The sequence below is a fragment of the Dendrobates tinctorius genome, unplaced genomic scaffold (genome assembly GCF_039654945.1).
Source record: "Dendrobates tinctorius isolate UK_male_01 unplaced genomic scaffold, ASM3965494v1 ptg000107l, whole genome shotgun sequence".
NCBI lineage: Eukaryota > Metazoa > Chordata > Amphibia > Anura > Dendrobatidae > Dendrobates > Dendrobates tinctorius.
The window spans coordinates 26,297,644-26,318,853 of NW_027361775.1; the positions used below are offsets into that span (position 1 = coordinate 26,297,644).

At 44.0% G+C, this 21,210-nt stretch overlaps 1 protein-coding gene across 5 annotated transcripts in view; it reads left to right on the plus strand.

Annotated features, from left to right (window-relative positions):
* Nucleotides 1-21,210, plus strand: part of ARMC9 (armadillo repeat containing 9) — a 322,758-nt gene that overhangs the window by 37,947 nt on the left and 263,601 nt on the right. For all 5 annotated transcript variants that reach the window (XM_073589306.1, XM_073589303.1, XM_073589307.1 and 2 more), the window contains 2 exons: nucleotides 4,713-4,868; nucleotides 18,387-18,479. In XM_073589306.1, the coding sequence (XP_073445407.1) occupies nucleotides 4,713-4,868; nucleotides 18,387-18,479 (249 nt within the window). The remainder of the gene's footprint in view (nucleotides 1-4,712; nucleotides 4,869-18,386; nucleotides 18,480-21,210) is intronic.

Below are 21,210 nucleotides of genomic sequence, written 5' to 3' on the forward strand. Positions count from 1 at the left end.
ACAAATTTTATACAAAGTTAATTGGTATATATTGTGCAGTTGGTCTAGTTAATTAAATATCAACCTTTTCAGTTTTTACGCAGTGTATTTTTGGTACAGGGCAAGAGACACATTAAGGTGTAAGTATATGTGTGATCTTGCAGACCCATTTATGTTAACCTGTCAGCTGAACCTACTGATATCAACTGGTCGGACTGACAGGATAATGTATGATGACCCTAGACATTATTGTGGGAGTTAGGAATCCGGCATGTTCAATTTAAGACTGTTGATATCTCTCTGAACTAAGCCACCACCATAGATGTCTGGCAGTGGCTCTCATGGAGAACACAAGAGCGCCGAGCAACCGCTCCTGTGTATGGAGTGTCAGGCGAGATAACTGTCAGCCGAACCATCAGTGGACTAACAGCGATCTAAAGTGTATAGGGGGTTTAACAGGATGCTTCTAAGGGTGAACTTTTCACAGACCCAAAACCATGTGGATTTGGTCTGGGATGTATCACTCACCACCAATGCATCACTACTGTGTGAACTTTTTCAGTTCTCCTTTTCTTTTTCACTTATTTTCCTTCTCCTTTCTATCAGTTAAGTTGCGTGATTGAAGTCTGTCCAACCAGCAGCTCTTCTGAGTATGTATAGAAAGCCGAAATTAGTGCCCTCATACCCGCCAGACTTCCAGTTCGGCTGCTGATCTGCCACAAGCCTTTGCCTTTAGCTAAAACGTCATCCCCCTCAGACGACATATGTAATCTGGCCTCCATCCTCATTTATCTTTCCATCTCACTCCTGCCTCTACAATCTTTTCCACAACTCTAACCTGTGGAGGGCTATGAATACATAGAATAGCCTTGTACTATCTTCACAGGGAAGCATTGTAAAAATGACTGCCTTCACGATATTGGTACTGGTGACATCCGCGACAGATCGTAGGGAGAACCACAGCATAGCTCTGTTCTTTAGGCCCAAAAGAGTTGAATCTTTGAGTGTATGAAATCTTTTTTTTGAAGTAGTAAGCTGGATCTTTGCAAACCAGGATTGGGGGTCTGGATTTTTGATTATAGACTTCCTGGACCTTGCTCCATATCTGGCAAGTGAGATATCTGTCTCGCTGTTCGGGAGTGGTCTGCTTTTCTTGGCTTATAAAAGATGGCTACTCATATCCTTGTCATGGCTATATTTAATGGTCTATTGTCTGTGATTATTAATGCCCTCTCCTCCGTCTTACTGTACTAATTTGTCCTTGCACCTCCCTTATGTTTCCTGGTTATAAGCAATTATTTCTCCATATGCTAAAGTTAGATACACCCCAAGTACAATAAATGTGATAGAAATCCTTTTCTGTCAAATATCTGTTCTAATACTGATCAGGCTGCGTCTAATGTTGTATTTCTGACAGTAATAGTTGCCTTACATACTGGCCAGTCTGCTCACTGTAGTAGTTGCTATTTTGTAAGAAGTATGTTCTTCAATCCTGTTAAATTTTTCTTCAACATTTTTGTGAATTCCCATACCTGATCCATCTGGGATAGATTTAATCCAACCTCTTTGGCCTATATAAAAGATTACTAATTGGAATTATGTAAGTCAAATTATTACGTGATTTATAGAAAATCAAATACCAGAATGATGAAGTATTGTGGGTGGAGAACATTTAAAAAAAAAAAATTCTTGTGATAAGTAATTGAAGACATTAAATTATAAACTCTGATATAAAATCTATGTACAATAATTAGGGAAAAATCTACCAAGTGGTTCATAGCTTAAAGGCTTTGTCTGAGTTTTTTTTCCTATGGCGCTAAGAACTTACTGCCAAGTATGTGGTAACTACCTGCATGTTCTTCCCTGCAACGATCTCCCGGCTCAGGCTCCGATTACTCGACTTTCTGTGATCTCACTTCAGTAGAGCAGCTCCCTCTCTTCCGCTATGATTTGTTGATGGGGCATCACTGTTGTCATCATGCTGATTGACAGCCTGCTCTCAACTGCCTTCTGTCAATCAGCCTGACATTGGCAGTGATGCCCCATTGAAAGAGCAGAGCGGGAAAGTAGAAGCTCGGTGTCTAAATGGCCATTGCTTTTTGATGTAAATGGAAAACTGCAGACCAGTTTTTCATCTGTAAGGTTGGTCTGATTGTCTAAATCCCATTTAGGTGCACGCCCAGGAGGTATATGCCAGAAAGTGGCCACATTATGGGAGGATACCTATGCATCCGTTCTCCATTAGAGATCCATTTCATATTGCTAGGGCCCTCTGTGTAGGAGCCACAGTAAAATCCTGTAAATATGCAAATACATACCAGGCAGACGGAGGCCAAATTGGATCTCTTGGTGAATGTAGGACTATGAGAACAGTAGTGTACGTTCTAGGAGCTTCTGCGGGCATGTATGCTTGGCTAAATGCAGATTTGGAGCCATGTAAAAAGGACATTTAGGCTATGTTCGCACGTTACATTTTTGCTGTGTTTTTTTATGTAAATTATAAGATGCGTTTTTCAGTACAATGAAAAGCTATGAGATTTCATAAATTTCATTCACATTAATTTTTTCCTGACTGAATTGGAAAACTACTGCTTTTTTTCAATCTGCAGCATGTCACTTCTTTCAGTGTTTTTGCACCCATAGCAAGCAATGAATAAGTGCAGAAACCAATTGCAGTGTTTTTGTGATTTTTCTCAAGTTTGAACAGTACTGTCTTGATCTCCTCACCTGAGAATGACAGCTAGCATTAGTACAGTTTAATTAAATTAGTGATGAGTGTTAAACTAAACTATGTCTGACCAATGTGGGAAATTGGACAGTGCTTCAGCAACTCAAGGCTAACCAATGTGTGAAAGTAAACTATGCCTGACCTACAAAATGCCCATGCCAATGTCTTGAGTAAACTATTCCTGACCAATTCAACTCTCCCTCTCTTTTTACATTTTCAATTGTGTATTTTTTTCATTTAACTTTTTTTGTTCAGAATAGCCACCATTTTTTCAAACACAATCCCCCCCCCCACTAAATTGTATCAAATTGCCTTTTTTTCACCAAAATGTTTTATGGTTTCACATACGTCTTACACCTTGCATTGTTCATGCTTGTGTGGTGGAAGCAAAATTGAACTTTGGGATCCTGAAAAACGTAGCCGAAAAACAGAAAAAAAAAAAAGCCAACAAAATCTGCTTTTTTTTTTACTGCCGAGAGATCAGGTTTTTGCTGCCGGGTAAAAAAAAGCACTAGGATCTTTTCTTCATTTAGAGCACTTTACATGTGTCTCTCTTTCTCTTTTTCTGTAGCCTTGCAGCATTGGGGTCTTAGGTTCAAATCCCACCAAATCCCCATCTGCAAGGGGATTACCGTATATACTCGAATATAAGTCGAGATTTTCAGCTCAAAAAATTGGGCTGAAAGTCCCCCTCTCGTCTTATATTCGAGTCATATACAAAGGGGGTCGGAGGGGGCGGAGGTGTCAGGTCATACTTACCCGTCCTGACGCTGTGTCTTGAGCCCCCAGCTTCTCCCCGTGCTCTCTCTTCCTGCCTTCAGCAGTCATGTTGTACCGCTCATTAAAACTCATGAATATGCGCATATTCATGAGTTTTAATGAGCGGCACCACGTGACCACTGAAGGCAGGAAGAGAGAGCACGGGGAGAAGCTGGGGGCTCAAGACACAGCGTCAGGACGGGTAAGTACAGCGATACTCACCTGTCCTGCGTCCATGGCTGCTTGCTGCTGTCTGTCATCGGTCAGTGACTTCAGACAGCAGAGGGTGCGGTGACGTGATTAGTGCGCGCCGCGCCCCCTGCAGTCTGAACGTCACTGACTGATGACATGGCAGATAGCGGTGAGCAGCCATGGACGCAGCACAGGTGAGAATCTGACACCCAGCGACGGAGAGGTGAGTATGTCATTTTTTTTATTTTTACATGCAGCAGCAGCAGCATGGGGGCAGCATATGGGGGAACAATCTATGGAGCTTCTTATGGGGGCAGCATATGAGGGAACAATCTATGGAGCTTCTTGTGGGGGCAGCATATGGGGGAACAATCTATGGAGCTTCTTATGGGGGCAGCATATGGGGGAATAATCTATGGAGCTTCTTATGGGGGCAGCATATGGGGGAACAATCTATGGAGCTTCTTATGGGGGCAGCATATGGGGGAATAATCTATGGAGCTTCTTATGGGGGCAGCATATGGGGGAATAATCTATGGAGCTTCTTCTGAGGACACCATATGGGGGAATAATATATGGAGCATTTCCCACCCTAGACTTATACTCGAGTCAATAAGTTCTCCCAGTTTTTTGGGGCAAAATTAGGGGGGTCGACTTATACTCGGATCGACTTATACTCGAGTATATACGGTATATGTTTGAGTTTCCTCTTGCACTCCATAGACCTATTGATAGGAAATTTAGATTGTGAGCTCCATTGGGGACAGTGATGATGACGTCTGTAGAGCGCTGTGGAACAAATGACGCTATAAAAGCATGTAATAATAAAAAGCATTAATAATAAAAATAAGTACAATTTACTACTAAGACTCACAGTCAGTTGTTATATGAAAAAGAGTTCGGCATAATGTTTTATGGATGAATTTTAACCAAAAAAGTACCAGTTAATCTGAATGGATGTGAACAGGTCTTTAAATAAGTGTTTGTGTCTTGGAGAGTACATTTGACATGAAGTAAAAATAATAATGCATATTACTTTCCCGTTTGTATAAAGGACCGTGCTGACTGTGAAGAGCGGATTTCTCATTTTAAAACCTACTTGGAAACCAGCGGGGCGGCACTGAGCCAGACTACCGAATTCCTTCCATTCTATGCCCTTCCCTTTGTTCCCAATCCAGCTGCTCATCCATCCTTCAGAGACCTTTTCCAGGTAGCTAATAACAAATAAAAAATACCCAGCTGCATAATAACTCTTTAGCCTGTATGTAAAGAACATTTCACATAATTGCGTAACAAGGAGGCTTGAGCATTTCATGTTAGTTTTGTATTTGTGTTGGTTTTTACCGCCAAGTTCTTTATTATAAATCCCGTTATTATGACTGATAGGCACTTAAGTTAGGAAATGAGGCCAGAGCTTTGAAGGAAACAAACAAAAGAGGTTTCTTGTTGAACATGTAGAGTCTCTTAGCTTGTGATGACCCCTCTCAAAAACAGTCAAACTGACGGAATTGTTACCTGGGTATCACAACGCAATGAAAAATGTATTAAATGTTGTAGTGACATATAACCTTTTGCAGAACACATTGCTTTAATGTGGGCTTTCCCCTTTTCAGTCACTCCAATAGACTTATTCGGTTCAATGAATAATAATAAAAAAGAGCATCGCTTTCTGTAAAATAAAGGTTAAATGATTACCGTCATTTCTACACATTTACAGTCGTGATTGAAAGTGTTGGCGCCCTTGAAATTGTTCCAGAAAATGAAGTATTTCTTCCGGAAAATTATTGCAATTATACATGTTTTGTTATGCACATGTTTATTTCCTTTGTGCGTATTGGAACAACACAAAAAAACAGAGAAGAAAAAGTCAAATTGGACATAATTTCACACAAAACCCCCAAAATGAGCCCTGACAAAATTGTGGACACCTTTCCAAAAATTTGGGCAACAACTTTGTTTCAAGCATGTGGCGCTCGATCAAACTTATCTGTGGCAAGTAACAGGTGTGGGCAATATGAAAATCACACCTGAAATCAAATAAAATGGGCAGAAATTGTCTCACATCTTTGCGTTGGGTGTCTGTGTGGTCCACTAAAGATGGAGAACTTTCTGAGGACTTAAGAACCAGAATTGTTGAAATATATCAACAATCTCAAGGTTACAAGTCCATCTCGAGAGATCTTGATGTTCCTTTGTCCATGGTGCACAGCATTGTGACCCCCAAACACACCTCCAAGATGACCACTGCCTTGCTAAAGAAGTTGAAGGTAAAGGTGTTGGACTGGCCAATCATATCTCCAGTCCTAAACTCTACTGAGCATCTGTAAGGCATCCTCAAATGCAAGGTGGAGGAGTGCAAGATCTCTAACTTCCACCATCTCCATGATGTCGTCGTCATGGAGGAGTGGAAGATGGTTCCAGTGGCAACCTGTGAAGCTCTAGTGAACTCCATACCCAAGAGACTTAAGGCAGTCCTTGAAAATAATAGTGCCCACACAAAATATTGACACTTTATGCACAGTTTGACCATTTTGACTTAAAGGTGTACTCGATGTTGTTGCCAGGGGTTTAGACATTAATGGCTGTGTGTTGAGTTATTCAGAAGGCACTCAAAATTTACACTGTTATACAAGCTGTACACTGACTACTTTACACTGTATCAAAATGTCATATCTTCAGTGTTGTCCCATGAAAAGATATAATATTTTAAAAAATTTGAGGTGTACATATACACTTCCTTCTCACCCCTCAATGGGGTGGTCTTTGTTGTCCTTTCTCATTCTCGGGTCCTCTACCAGAGGCCTGGGAGTTTGAGGGTTCTGCGCAGGTTCTTAGTTGGTCACTGCTCCAAGTGCTCCTATCACCACTGGAATCAGTGTTGACTTCACCTTCCACATCCAGTTCTCCTTTGAGGCCCTGGTATTTCTCCAGCTTCTCATGTTCCTTCTTTCTGATGTTGCTGTCACTTGGCACTGCCACATCTATTATCATCGTTGTCTTCTGATCCTTGTCTACTATGACAATGTTTGGTTGGTTAGCCAACACCTGCTTATCTGTCTGCATCTTGGAGTCACACAGGATTTTAGCCCTTTCATGTTCCACCACTTTTTCTGGGGACTCCCACCCGGACTTAGGGGGACTTAGCCCATATGCTGCACAGATGTTCCTGTATACAATTCCCGTTACTTGGCTGTGGCGTTCAATATACGCTGTTCCTGCTTGCATTTTGCATCCTGACACTATGTGTTGGACTGTTTCTGAGGTTTCTTTGCATAGTCTGCACCTTGGGTCTTGTCTTGTGTGGTAGATTCCTGCTTCTATGGATTTTGTACTTAGTGCTTGCTCTTGTGCCGCTATGATTAGTGCCTCTGTACTGTCTAAGTCCAGCTTTCTCCAGCCATTAGTAGGATTTCTCCATGTCAGCCAGTTCCATTATCTGTCAGTGATACATCCCATGCAGCGGCTTGTCTTGCTATGGCACTTCATGTTCCTGTTCTTCCTTCCAGAACTGTTGTTGTTGCTGCCTTAGGCTTTCTCTCAGCATCTCATCTTCTGGCTCCATTCTTCTGATGTATTCCTGGATACGTCTAGTTTCATCCATGATGGTGGCTGGGACGCTTATCAAGCCTCGACCACCCTCCTTTCTGTTGGTATACAATCTTTGGGTGAGGTGCAGAGTGTACATTAATCAGAAAAAAATGCACTTTTTTGAATTCTCCAAATGGCTACAATGAAACAAAGAGTGAAAAATGTAAAGGGGTCTGAATACTTTCTGTACCCACTATGTATATAATATTTATATATAATATAATATATATATATATATATATATATATAGTGCCTTGCGAAAGTATTCGGCCCCCTGGAACTTTTCAACCTTTTCCCACATATCATGCTTCAAAACATAAAGATACCAAATGTAAATTTTTGGTGAAGAATCAACAACAAGTGGAACACAATTGTGAAGTTGAACGAAATGTATTGGTTATTTTAAATTTTTGTGGAAATTCAAAAACTGAAAAGTGGGGCGTGCAATATTATTCGGCACCTTTACTTTCAAGTGCAGCAAACTCACTCCAGAAGTTCATTGTGGATCTCTGAATGATGCAATGTTGTCCTAAATGACTAATGATGATCAATATAATCCACCTGTGTGTAATCAAGTCTCTGTATAAATGCACCTGCTCTGTGATAGTCTCAGGGTTCTGTTTGAAACACAGAGAGCGTCATGAAGACCAGGGAACACAACAGGCAGGTCCGTGAATCTGTTGTGGAGAAGTTTAAAGCCGGATTTGGATACAAAATTTTAAACATCCCAAGGAGCACTGTGCCAGCAATCATATTGAAATGCAAGGAGTATCATACCACTGCAAATCTACCAATACTGGGCCGTCCCTCTAAACTTTCATCTCAAACAAGGAGAAGACTGATCAGAGATGCAGCCAAGAGGCCCATGATCACTCTGGATGATCTGCAGAGATCTACAGCTGGGACAGTCTGTCCATAGGACAACTATCAGTTGTACACTGCACAAATCTGGCCTTTATGGAAGAGTGACAAGAAGAAAGCCATTTCTCAAAGATATCCATAAAAAGTGTCGTTTAAAGTTTGCAACAAGCCACCTTGGGAGACACACCAAACATGTGGAAGAAGGTGCTCTGGTCAGATGAAACCAAAATTGATCTTTTTGGCAACAATGCCAAATGATATGTTTGGCGTAAAGGCAACACATCTCATCACCCTGAACACACCATCCCTACTGTCAAACATGGTGGTGGCAGCATCATGGTTTGGGTCTGCTTTTCTTCAGCAGGGACAGGGAAGATGATTAAAATTGATGGGAAGATGGATGGAGCCAAATACAGGACCATTCTTGAAGAAAACCTGTTGGAGTCTGCAAGACCTTAGACTGGGACGGAGATTTGTCTTCCAACAAGACAATGATCCCAAACATAAAGCAAAATCTACAATAGAATGGTTCACAAATAAACTTATCCAGGTGTTAGAATGGCCAAGTCAAAGTCCAGACCTGAATCCAATCGAGAATCTGTGGAAAGAGCTAAAAAGTGCTGTTCACAAACGATCTCCATCAAACCTCACTGAGTTCGAGTTGTTTGCCAAAGAATGTACAAGGATTTCAGTTTCTCGATGTACAAAACTGATACATACCCCAAGAGACTTGCAGCTGTAATCACAGCAAAAGGTGGCGCAACAAAGTATTAATTTAAAGGGGCCGAATAATATTGCACGCCCCATTTTTCAGTTTTTGAATTTCCACAAAAATTTAAAATAACCAATAAGTTTTGTTCTACTTCACAATTGTGTTCCAATTATTGATTCTTCACCCAAAATGTTCATTTGGCATGTTTTTGTTTGTAGCATGATATGTAGGAAAAGGTTGAAAAGTTCCAGGGAGGCCAATACTATCACAACGCACTGTTTGTGTATGTATGTATGTGTGTATATATAATATATATATTATATTGTTGTAGATCGGCTCACTCCACTGGACACAGAGGAAGAAACCGAACACTGTCTCTTTAAGAATGTCCTTGGTTTATTAAGTGCAGCATAAACCAAGCTGGAAAAGTTAACACGGCCCTCTGGGCAAAACAACAGAGCAAAAACAAAACACAGTCCATCTTCGAGCGGGATCAACCCGCTCAGGGTTAGTGAGGTCCACGGTTCAGGACCTTTAACACAGGCACAAACACTTCTCTGGAGTGTTCCTCTCCAGATACTGAACAACTACTTACTCTAGAGGCCAGCTATTTAAGCCCCAGACCACACCCTGAGGTTTAGATAAGGTGGCCATCCTCCCACATGCTCTATGGAAGTCCACATAAAACTCAGCCCATTATACAAATTAGCTGTAAACCCATCACTGCACTTAGTGTGATGGAGGAAAATCTCTGGGTTTTATATCACTGATGCCATTATGCGCAGATCTCCCCTCCAGCACTTTACAAGTGACTTTGTCGCATATCTCCCCTCTGCTTAATGTTGGGGGTTTTAGCACCTCCACTTGCTAAGCAGGGGAGTCTAGACAGGGCATCTGCGTTTCCATGCAACTTTCCTGGCCTGTGCTTGACATGAAAATTGAAGTCCTGGAATGCTAAAAACCATCTAATCATTGGGCATTCTTCCCCTTCTTCCCCTCATCCATCTTAGGGGTCATGATCTGAAACTAGCCTGGACTTCCTGCCTAACAGGTAGTATCTCCGGATGTCGATTGCCAACTTGAAAGCCAAGCACTCTTTTTCTACGATAGCATAATTCTTTTCACAGGAGGAGAATTTCCTACTCAGGTATAGGACTGGACGTTCGTCCCCATCTATCTCCTGGGACAACACAGCTCCCATCCCCATGTTGGAGGCGTCCGTCTGTAGCACGAACTCCTTAGTGAAATCCGGTGCGACCAAGACCGGCTGTCTGCACAGGGCGAGCTTCAACTCCTCGAATGCCATCTCCGCTTCAGAGGACCACTACTACTTTTGGATTTCTTCCACTTTGTCTACTTGTGGCTTTATCTCACCACCTCCCAACGATATAGTATTTTGCCTCTTCTTTCCACCATGGAGCACTTCTTTGGGTTTATTGTAAACCCTGCCTTCCTCAGTGCATCCAGGACTACCTGGACCTCCTGCAGGTGACTTCCCCAGTGCGGGCTGACTATCACAATATTGTCCAAATAAGCTGCGCATACTTTTTGTGAGAAGCTAGGATCCAGTCCATGGCTCTCTGGAAGGTAGCTGGGGCTTCCTGCATACCGAATGGCATCCTGGTATTCTGAAAGCTGCAATGTAGAGAAGGCCGTCTTCTTCTTGGCTCTTGGGGACAGGAGAATTTGCCAGTACCCTTTCTTTAGGTCCAGGGTGATGATGTGCGTTGAACTTGGACACCTCATTGAGCTTCCTGTAATCAATACAGAAGTGCCACTCTCCATCCGGCTTCGACACAAAGACAGTAGGGCTGGACCAGCCGCTCTTTGACTCCTCAGGTTTAACATTTTCTTCACCTCCTTGGAGATCACCCAGTGGCAAGCCTCGGGAATCCGATACGCCTTTTGGTTCACCCTTACATGCTGTTTAGTCAGGATTTTGTGCTCCATAAAATGCGTAAATCTTAGTAAACAGATCTCAGTTCCGCTGAAGCAGTTCACTTCACTGTTGTTTGTCGGCCGGCAACAGTGTCTCTACCACTGTGACATCCTCGACCCTGGCTTCAGGATGGGCTCCTAGGCATTTAGCTTCTACCGGATCCCTGTCTCGCCACGGTTTCAGCAGGTTAACGTGGTACACTTGGTACAGCTTTCTTCTCCCTGGTTGGTGGGCCTTGTAGTTGATGTCACTCAATTTTTCGACCACCTTGTATGGCCCTTGCCACTTGGCCAGGGACTTACTTTCAACCGTGGCGAACAACACCAACACCCGGTCTTCAGGGCTAAACTGTGTCAGTCTTGCCGACCAATTGTAGACCTTTGCCTTGGCCTCTTGTGCTTGGAGTATTCTCTCCCTCATAATCAGCATGACACTCGCGATCCTGTCTTGCATCTGGGCCACACGTTTGATACCGATTCGGTGGGGTGTTACCTCCGCTTCCCAGGTCTCCTTTGCAATGTCCAGAGCTTGAACGGTGAGAACCCTGTAGAGGCCTGTGGGACTTCTCTAATGGAGAACAGTAGGTATGGCAGCAAGCAATCCCAATCTTGGCCATTCTTCTCCACAACCTTATTCAACATAGATTTCAAGGTCTTGTTGGACCTCTCCACCAGGCTGTCTGTCTGTGGATGGTACACCAATATCCTTAGTTGGGTAATCTGGAGGGCCTTACATTACCCTCATTACATTGGACATGAACGGTGTCCCTTGGTCTATCAGGATCCTCTTTGGAAGGCCCATCTGGGAGAAAATTTAACTAGCTCTCGTGCTATACTCTTGGTGGAGGAATTTCTCAGTGGTACCATCTCTGGGTACCGTGTAGCGTAGTCTATTACCTACCACCAGGATGTATTGATGTCCCCTGGCAGACTTAACTAAGGGCCCAACCAGGTCCATGGCAAGCCGGTCAAATGGGACTTCGATTCTGGGCAACGGCACCTGGGGACTGCGAAAATGGGATACGAGAGCAGTTAGTTGACAGGGCAGGATCTGCAGAAATTAACAATGTGTCGATGACACCCAGGCCAGTAGAACCTCTGAAGGACCTGCTCTTGAGTCTTGTCTACTCCCAGATGCCCACACTAGACATGAGAATGGGCAAGATCTAATACCCTACACCTATAGGGACCCGGAACCAACAACTGCTCTATCACTTCCCTTCTAGGTTTGGTGACCAGATAAAGCAATTCTTCATTTACAGTGAAATATGGAAACCTAGTGCCGGCCCCCGGCTCTTGCGCAACCCCATTTATCACAGTCACATTGTCATATACATTTTTCAAAGTAAAATCCTGCATTTGGGCAGTCCCAAAATTCCCCCCAGAAACTCCAACTCAGGAATCTCTGCCTCACTGGTCACTGTCTCGTCCTCGTCACCAGCAAGGACACACAGGGGGAACTCATCTGCCTCCGACTGTGATGGGGAATCTTCATGGGTGGACCGACTCCTGTTTACATTAGTGGGCACCCTCGCCTTTTCCCACAAGTCCCAGAACAAGCTAAAATCCTACCCAATGTTCACTTGGTGTAGCAAGTCTTTGACTACCTTGACCTCATGGGACTCAGTACAATGGTTCGTTTTTATCATTATTCTGGCGACGGGGTAGTCCTTGGTGTCACCGTGTATACAGCCGACGCCCACGTGTTTTCTTGGGATCAACTGGTGGGTTGTGTCTGCAGTCCATATCAGGACAATGGATGGCTATATGTCTCGGACTGCGACCTCTCCAGCAGAGAAAGTCTTTACCCACAGCCTTTGACAACCCCTCAGCGACCCCTTGGGATCTAGGACCCCCCCCCAGTGGTCGCTCTACTACCCCTCTTTGGGGTTCAGGCTCCCGCTGGGTATCCTAGTATGATGTACCACCCCCTGGTTTTCTTAGGGACCTCTCGACCACCTGGTATCGTTCCACTAGGCCCATCAGTTTGTCCGCATTCCGAGGATCTCCCTGGGAAGCCCACGTCTGCACCAGCCTAGGAAGGGAGTGAACGAATCTGTCCATGGCAACCCGCTCGACCATCTGGGCTGGAGTGTAGGATTCTTGCTGCAACCATTTTTGCACAAAATACAGTAAATCAAACATTTGGGATCTAGGCGGTTTGTTTCCATAATACACCCAGTGGTGAACCCTCCGCCCTCTGCTCTGGCGGTAGCTTATCGTGCTCTGCTACCCGCTAAAACACCTGTCAAAAATTCTTCCACATAATCACTGGGGGTCATTTTTTGCATAGCTCGTCTTGCCGCCTTCCGGACGTATGTGTCATCACCTGTACTTTCATAGGGAAAAATTGTGGTTATCATCTGTGCTGCTATCCAAATAACGGTCCAGTCATGTAGATGGTGAAGAAATGGTGTTTTATTCTCTCAATGCGTTTCGAAGTCTACAGGACTTCTTCCCGTTTCGAAGTCTACAGGACTTCTTCCTCCTGAATAAGATCGAGACCTGATCTTTACCTCCACTGTTCCTGTTAACTGCCATTTCTTAATTACATTTTGATCTGAGTAAAGGGCAACTTGAAAACACTTGGCTATCTTCTTATAGCTTTCTGCTTTATGGGCTTCCACCATTTTCATTTTCAGAGTGCTAGGAAGCTGCTTAGAAGAACCCATTACTGCTGTTTTTTGGCACAAGGTTAGAGGAGGCTGAATTTTTATAAATTGGTCTCATGTCCAGGGAACTTAAACACGGGTACGCGAGCATGTGCAGGCTGAATTTTTATAAATTGGTCTCATGTCCAGGGAACTTAACAACAGGGGTACGCGAGCATGTGCGGGACATTTGTGCGTCAAAGTCAGTGTCTGACATTTCACTCCTCAAAATGTTGCCACGTCATTTCCGGCAATATCATAATAGTGAACCTGCTTCCCTCAAAATTAGAGGGATTGACCAAGTCCATCTAGGTTTAAGAGGTGGCAACTACAAAGGTTGGCTCAAGTTGAAGCAAAATGGATCGTTACACTGGACACTATGACCCCCAGGGGCCTAAATGAATCTTTGTCCTTTTCTTCTTTTTTGTAGGATGTATGATATGTTAACATTTGATTGCATACTGATTGATGTTTCCTGTTTCCCTGCCTTTCTCCCTCCGTCGCCCCCTATTCCAGGTCTTGGGGGAGTTTTTTTGGTTTTATATTCCCTTTTTTTAATTGTTTTTAATTTTGTAATTTTTCTGTTATTCTAGTTCCCGGTGGGACCATTTCTATTATGGACATATATCTCAAATCTCTACTAGCTGTTTTACCTGTGAAAGATCTGCATCTTGTGTGCTCCTATGTTAATAAGCATATACTCTTGTTATTATATACCCATAAGATTGTGTTTTTTCATGTGTATACGTTCATATTGTTGCCTCTATATGTCTTACATGAGTGTATGCCTCCATGTCAAAATATGTATACTGCCATTAATGTTTGCTTATTAATGATTTTTCATGCATACACTATGGAATGATGTTTCTCTCTGTACATTTCGTTGGTGACACTGTGGTTGTGTGCGTGCGCTCTGCGCTCCCTTGTATCCGGAAATCAGGGGGGCGTCTCATAACCTTTCTCTGGGCTTCCGGGGAATTTCATCTTCAGCTTAACTGTTCACAATAACAGTAATTTTGACAAAGGGTTTGTGTATGTGTAATATATACACTGCTCAAAAAAATAAAGGGAACACTAAGGGTATGTGCACACGTTGCAGAAAATTTCTGCACAAAAACCTGAATCCCTTCACAGAAACCGCACCTATTTTTCCGCGGCGGTTTTTGTGCGTTTTTTGCGCGGTTTCGATGCGTTTTTGATGCGTTTTTTACCGCTGCGGTTTCTAAACGCATGGGAGAAGCCTAAACCGCGGAAAAAAACGCAAAATTAATGTGCATGCTGCGGTTTTTACAGCGATGCGTTTTTTTCGCGGTAAAAAACGCATCAATGTGCACAAAAAGTGCAAAATGCATAGAAATGATTGTGCACCTTATTTTTAGCGGTTTTATAGCGGTTTTATAGTGAAAACCGCGGTAAAAACCGCTAAAAAAACGCTGTGTGTGAACACAGCCTTAAACAACAGAATATAACTCCAAGTAAATCAAACTTCTGTGAAATCAAACTGTCCACTTAGGAAGCAACACTGATTGACAATCAATTTCACATGCTGTTGTGCAAATGGAATAGACAACAGATGGAAATTATTGGCAATTATCAAGACACCCTCAATAAAGGAGTGGTTCTGCAGGTGGGGACCACAGACCACATCTCAGTACCAATGCTTTCTGGCTGATGTTTTGGTCACTTTTGAATGTTGGTTATGCTTTCACACTAGTGGTAGTATGAGACAGACTCTACAACCCACACAAATGGCTCAGGTAGTGCAGCTCATCCAGGATGGCACATCAGTGCGAGCTGTGGTAAGAAGGTTTGCTGCGTCTGTCAGCGTAGTGTACAGAGGCTGGAGGCGCTACCAGGAGACAGGCCAGTACACCAGGAGACGTGGAGGGGGCCATAGAAGGGCAACAACCCAGCAGCAGGACCGCTACCTCATCCTTTGTGCCAGGAGGAACAGGAGGAGCACTGCCATAGCCCTGCAAAATGACCTCCAGCAGGCCACAAATGTGCATGTGTCTGCACAAACAGTTAGAAACCGACTCCATGAGGAAGGTCTGAGTGCCCGACATCCACAGATGGAGATTGTGCTCACAGCCCAAAACCGTGCAGGACGCTTGGCATTTGCCACAGAACACCAGGATTGGCAAATTCGCCACTGGCGCCCTGTGCTCTTCATAGATGAAAGCAGGTTCACACTGAGCACATGTGACAGAGGTGACAGAGTTGGGAGACGCCGTGGAGAGCGATGTGCTGCCTGCAACATCCTTCAACATGACCGGTTTGGCAGTGGGTCAGTAATGGTGTGGGGTGGCATTTCTTTGGAGGGCCGCACAGCCGTCTATGTGCACGCCAGAGGTAGCCTGACTGCCATTAGGTTCCCGAGATGAGATCCTCAGACCCCTTGTGAGACCATATGTTGGTGCGGTTGGCCCTGGGTTCCTCCTAATGCAGGACAATGCCCGACCTCATGTGGCTGGAGTGTGTCAGCAGTTCCTGCAAGATGAAAGCATTGAAGCTATGGACTGGCCTGCCCGTTCCCCAGCACCACAGACTGTCCAGGAGTTGGCGGCTGCTTTAGTCCAGGTCTGGGAGGAGATCCTTCAGGAGACCATCCGCCGCTTCATCGGGAGCATGCCCAGGCGTTGTACAGTAGGGAGGCCATACAGGCACGTGGAGGCCACACACAATACTGAGCATCTTTTCCTTGTCAAGAGGCATTTCCACTGAAGCTGGATCAGCCTGTAATTTGATTTTCCACTTTCATTTTGAGTATCATTCCAAATCCAGACCTCCATGGGATATTCATTTTGATTTACAGTGATAATTGTTATGTTTTATTGTTCTGAACACATTCCACTATGCATTGAATACAAATTTGCAACTGGAATATTTCATTCATAGATATCTAGGAAGTGGTATTTTAGTGTTCCCTTTTTTTTTTTGAGCAGAGTATATAATACTAGCTATGAACCCGTTCTATGCCCGGCGAGCATTTTAATTGGTATATGGTCTCCCATCCTGGTATGTGCTGCCACCCTCCTATCCTGGTATGCATGGCACCCCTCATTCCTTTCCTGGTATGCATGGTACCCTCACCCCCCAATCCTGGTATGCATGGTACCCCTCATCCCCCAATCCTGGTATGCATGGTCCTCTCACCCCCCAATCCTGGTATGCATGGTACTCCCTCATCCCTATCCTGGTATGCATGGTCCCCTCACCCCCTATCCTGGTATGCATGGTACCCCTCATCCCCCAATCCTGGTATGCATGGTCCTCTCACCCCCTCAATCCTAGTATGCATGGCACCACATTCTTCATCCTTGTATGCATGGTCCCCTCACCCCCCCAATCCTGGTATGCATGGCACCCCATTCTTCATCCTGGTATGCATGGTCCCCTCACCCCCTATCCTGGTATGCACGGTCCCCTCACCCCCAATCCTGGTATGCATGGCCCCCTCACCCCCTATCCTGGTATGCATGGTCCTCTCATCCCCCAATCCTGTAATGCATGGAACCCCTCATCCCCCAATCCTGGTATGCATGGTCCTCTCACCCCCCCAATCCTGGTATGCATGGTACTCCCTCATCCCTATCCTGATATCCATGGTCCCCTCACCTCCTATCCGGGTATACATGGTCCTCTCACCCCCCAATCCTGGTATGCATGGTACTCCCTCATCCCTATCCTGGTATGCATGGTCCCCTCACCCCCTATCCTGGTATGCATGGTACCCCTCATCCCCCAATCCTGGTATGCATGGTACTCCCTCATCCCTATCCTGGTATGTATGGTCCCCTCATCCCCTATCCTGGTATGCATGGTCCTCTCACCCCCCTATCCTGGTATGCATGGTCCCCTCACCCTCTATCCTGGTATGCATTGTACCCCTCATCCCCCAATCTTGGTATGCATGGTACCCCTCTTACCCCAATCCTGGTATGCATGGTACCCCTCATCCCCTAATCCTGGTATGCATGGTACCCCTCATACCCCAATCCTGGTATGCATGGTCCTCTCACCTCCCCTATCCTGGTATGCATGGTCCCCTCACTCCTATTAAAACTACATACATACAAAAAAAACCCCAAACATTTATACTCACCCTTCTTTCCTGTGCTCCAGCGCTGTCACCACGTTCTGCTGGAGGCCGGGGGAGGAGTCTGGCGCCGGAGTACGCGCATGCCCATAGCGCTGTCCGGCGCTGTCTGGCGCCGGATCGCGCTATGCGCTTGCGCAGTTCCGGCCGCACTCCCGCCCCGGTCACCGGCCGAAGAGAAGCGCCGCGGCAATGCTCCTCCCGGTCAGGTAGGTATGTAAGTATGGCGTTGGAGATGGCGGTATGCAGTGTGTACGGTGCCGCCATCTCCGGCGCCATACACACTCCTCACCGCTGGCTGCCTCATTCTGTCTGGAGCCAGACTGCGCAGGCGCGTCACGCTTGCGCAGTCTATAAAGGCTTCGGACAGAGTGACGCTTACAGCGTTATATTATATATAATATTGTATCCGTTTTTGTACAAGCTTGAGAGAGACCTGAATGGTCAAAACAATGCTTTATGTGTGTGTCATTTGCTATTGAAGGTGTGCTGTGGATGTATTTTTTACCTCTTTATTACAGTTATGGCACTCTTTGTATCTTTAGTGGGAGGCAGACATTCATTGCGTTCAGACAATACAGAAGCATATTTAAAAAAAAAACAAAAAACCACAGCTTTTTGGAATTCCTGTAAATTGAGTCAGCAGACACTCTTCCCACTATTTGTAAGGTTATTGCGCTTTTCTGAGAGTAAATGTGGTTTGCTGGGAGTGTAAATTCCATGCATACAATATTGCATTGCTTGTCACACATTGAGAATATCCATATGAATCTGTGTAATTTGCATTGCGTCAGCATTGCCAATACTGGACTGCAATGTGTGAGCTCTCCTTACTAGCTGGGTATGGTTCTCATGTATAAATATTTTTTGTTTTCCCAGGATTCCTGGGCTACTGAGTTAAAGTCTAGGCTGGAGAAGTTCTTGTCGTTGACTCTGAAAGCTGGAAGTACTCCTCGTCTTGTTACATTATATGTATCCTTTTTTTTTTTACATCAGAATCGATCATCGTAAAACAATGATATGCATGGTTTGTGAAATATTTATTTTATTAAAGAGGTTTTATCATGTTAATTGCTTTAGTTTGTTTGACAGTAAAAAAAGAAAAGTAGCAAGTTTGCAATTGACTTGCTTTTTTTCTTCTTTCATTTTCCTGCAATGAGAGCTTTTATCTTTTGCAAGACCGTTATGTTGATGGTTATCTACCAAGTCAAGTCGGAGGACCCCTAGCCTCTATATACCGTAGGTGCAAGTGCCAGAAATGAAACCTACGTTTATTAGACGTTGCGTTATTCCGTGGAAATTTCATTAATGTCCAAGACTCTAATACTTTTATCCCCACTAGAGCTGAGTGGATCATTAAATGGACCATTTGAATTATCTATTTCACTGGCACTGCTGCCATTTCTCTCTTTCCCTATTGAATGAAGCTCTGTATTGTCGACTGCTACCCTTGTCGTATCACAGTTGTTCTACATCTTACTAGAATATTTAACAAATGTTTTAGGAATTGTTTCCCGAACCCAATTGCTGAGCTCTAACTTCTTCTCACTACCCTAATTTGTTGGATTCATTTCCTGATCTTTTATGTACAGTCTGATAGTCTAGCCTAGGCAATGAGGGGGATTAACCCCTTCTCGATATGTGCCGTACATATACTGTTCTGTGGGAAGTGCTTTCCCGCAAAGAGCAGCATATCTACGGCGGAACGATCCGCGGCCTCTCACTGAGCGCCGCGGCGAACGCGTGTGGGTGACAATTCGCAGCAATGCCTACGATCTATGCTAGCACCAATCATGGGCATTTAACCCCTCTGATGCTGTTGCCAGTAGTGACAGGGGCATAGAAAAAGCATTGGGCTGTAAGGGGGTTCCCTGCGCGCTTCCATTAGAACAACGCAATGCGATCACATTGTTCTGATGGTCTCCATGGAGACCCCTGACTCCAAGATGGCTTCCTGCCCTGCTTGTCAGCTCCTGATCTAATACTCTGCAGTGCAGAGTGTCATATCAGCAATTTTATATAATATAGTAATTTCCCATCCTGGGACAATATAAAAAAGTAAAAAAAAAAAATTACTGAGTATAAAAATATTTTTTTAACCCCTTTACCCCCAAGGGTGGTTTGCACCTAAATACCCGGGCCAATGTTTACAATTCTGACCACTGTCCCTTTATGAGGTAATAACTCTGGAACGCTTCAACGCATCCTAGCGATTCTACGAATGTTTTTTCGTGACATATTGGGCTTCATGTTAGTGGTAAAATTTCATTGATATAACTTGCGTTTATTTGTGAAAAAAGCAGAAATTTGGCGAAAATTTTGAAAATTTTGCAATTTTTGAATTTTTATGCCCTTAAATCACAGAGATATGGCACACAAAAAACTTAAGTAACATTTCCCACATGTTTACTTTACATCAGTGCAATTTTGGAACCAAAATTTCTTTAAGTTAGGAAGTTTATAGTTGACCAGCGATTTCTCATTTTTACAACACCATTTTTTTCATAGGGACCACAATCACATTTGGGGTCTATATGATAGAAAATACCCAAAAGTGACACCATTCTAAAAACTGCACCCCTGACGGTACCACAAAACCACATTCAAGAAGTTTATTAACCCTTCAGGTGCTTCACAGGAATTTTTTGAATGTTTTAAAAAAAATGAACATTTAACTTTTTTTCACAAAAAAATTACTTCAGATCCAATTTTTTTTTATTTTACCAAGGGTAACAGGAAAAATTGGGCTGCAAAGGTTATTGTGCAATTTGTCCTGAGTACGCCGATACCTGATATGTGGGGGGGAAACCACTGTTTCGGCGCATGGCAGAGCTCGAAAGGGAAGGAGCGCTGTTTGACTTTTTCAACGCAAGATTGGCTGGAATTGAGATTGGTTGCCATGTCACGTTTGGAGAGCCCCTGATGTGCCTAAACAGAGGAAACCCCCTACAAATGACCCCATTTTGGAAACTAGACCCCCAAGGAAGTTATCTAGATATGTGGTGAGAACTTTGAATCCCCAAGGGCTTAACAAAAGTTTATAACGTACAGCTGTACAATTAAAAAATCATATTTTTTCCACAAAAATGATCTTTTCACCCCCAATTTTTATTTTCCCAAGGGAAACAGGAACCCAAAAATTATTGTGCAATTTGTCCTGAGTATGCCGATACCCCATATGTGGGGGTAAACCACTGTTTGGGCGCATGGCAGAGCCCCGAAGTGAAGGAGCGCCGTTTGACGCAAAATTGGCTGGAATTGAGATCAGGCGTCATGTCGTGTTTGGAGAGCCCCTGATGTGCCTAAACAGTGGAAACCCCCCTCAAGTGACCCCATTTTGGAAACTAGACCCCCCCAAGGAACTTATCTAGATGTGTGGTGAGCACTATGAACACCTAAGTGTTTCTCAGAAGTTTATAACGCCCAGGCGTGAAAATAAAAAAATCATATTTTTTTCCACAAACATGATCTTTTAGTCCCCAATTTTCTTTATTTTCCCAAGGTTAACAGGAGAAATTGGACCCCAAAAGTTGTTGTCCAATTTGTCCTGATTACGCTTATACCCCATATGTGGGAGAAAACTACTGTATGGGCACACGTTGGGGCTCGGAAGGGAAGTAGTGACATTTTGGAATGCAGTCTTTGATGGAATGGTCTGCGGGTGTCATGTCGTGTTTGGAGAACCCCTGATGTGCCTAAACTA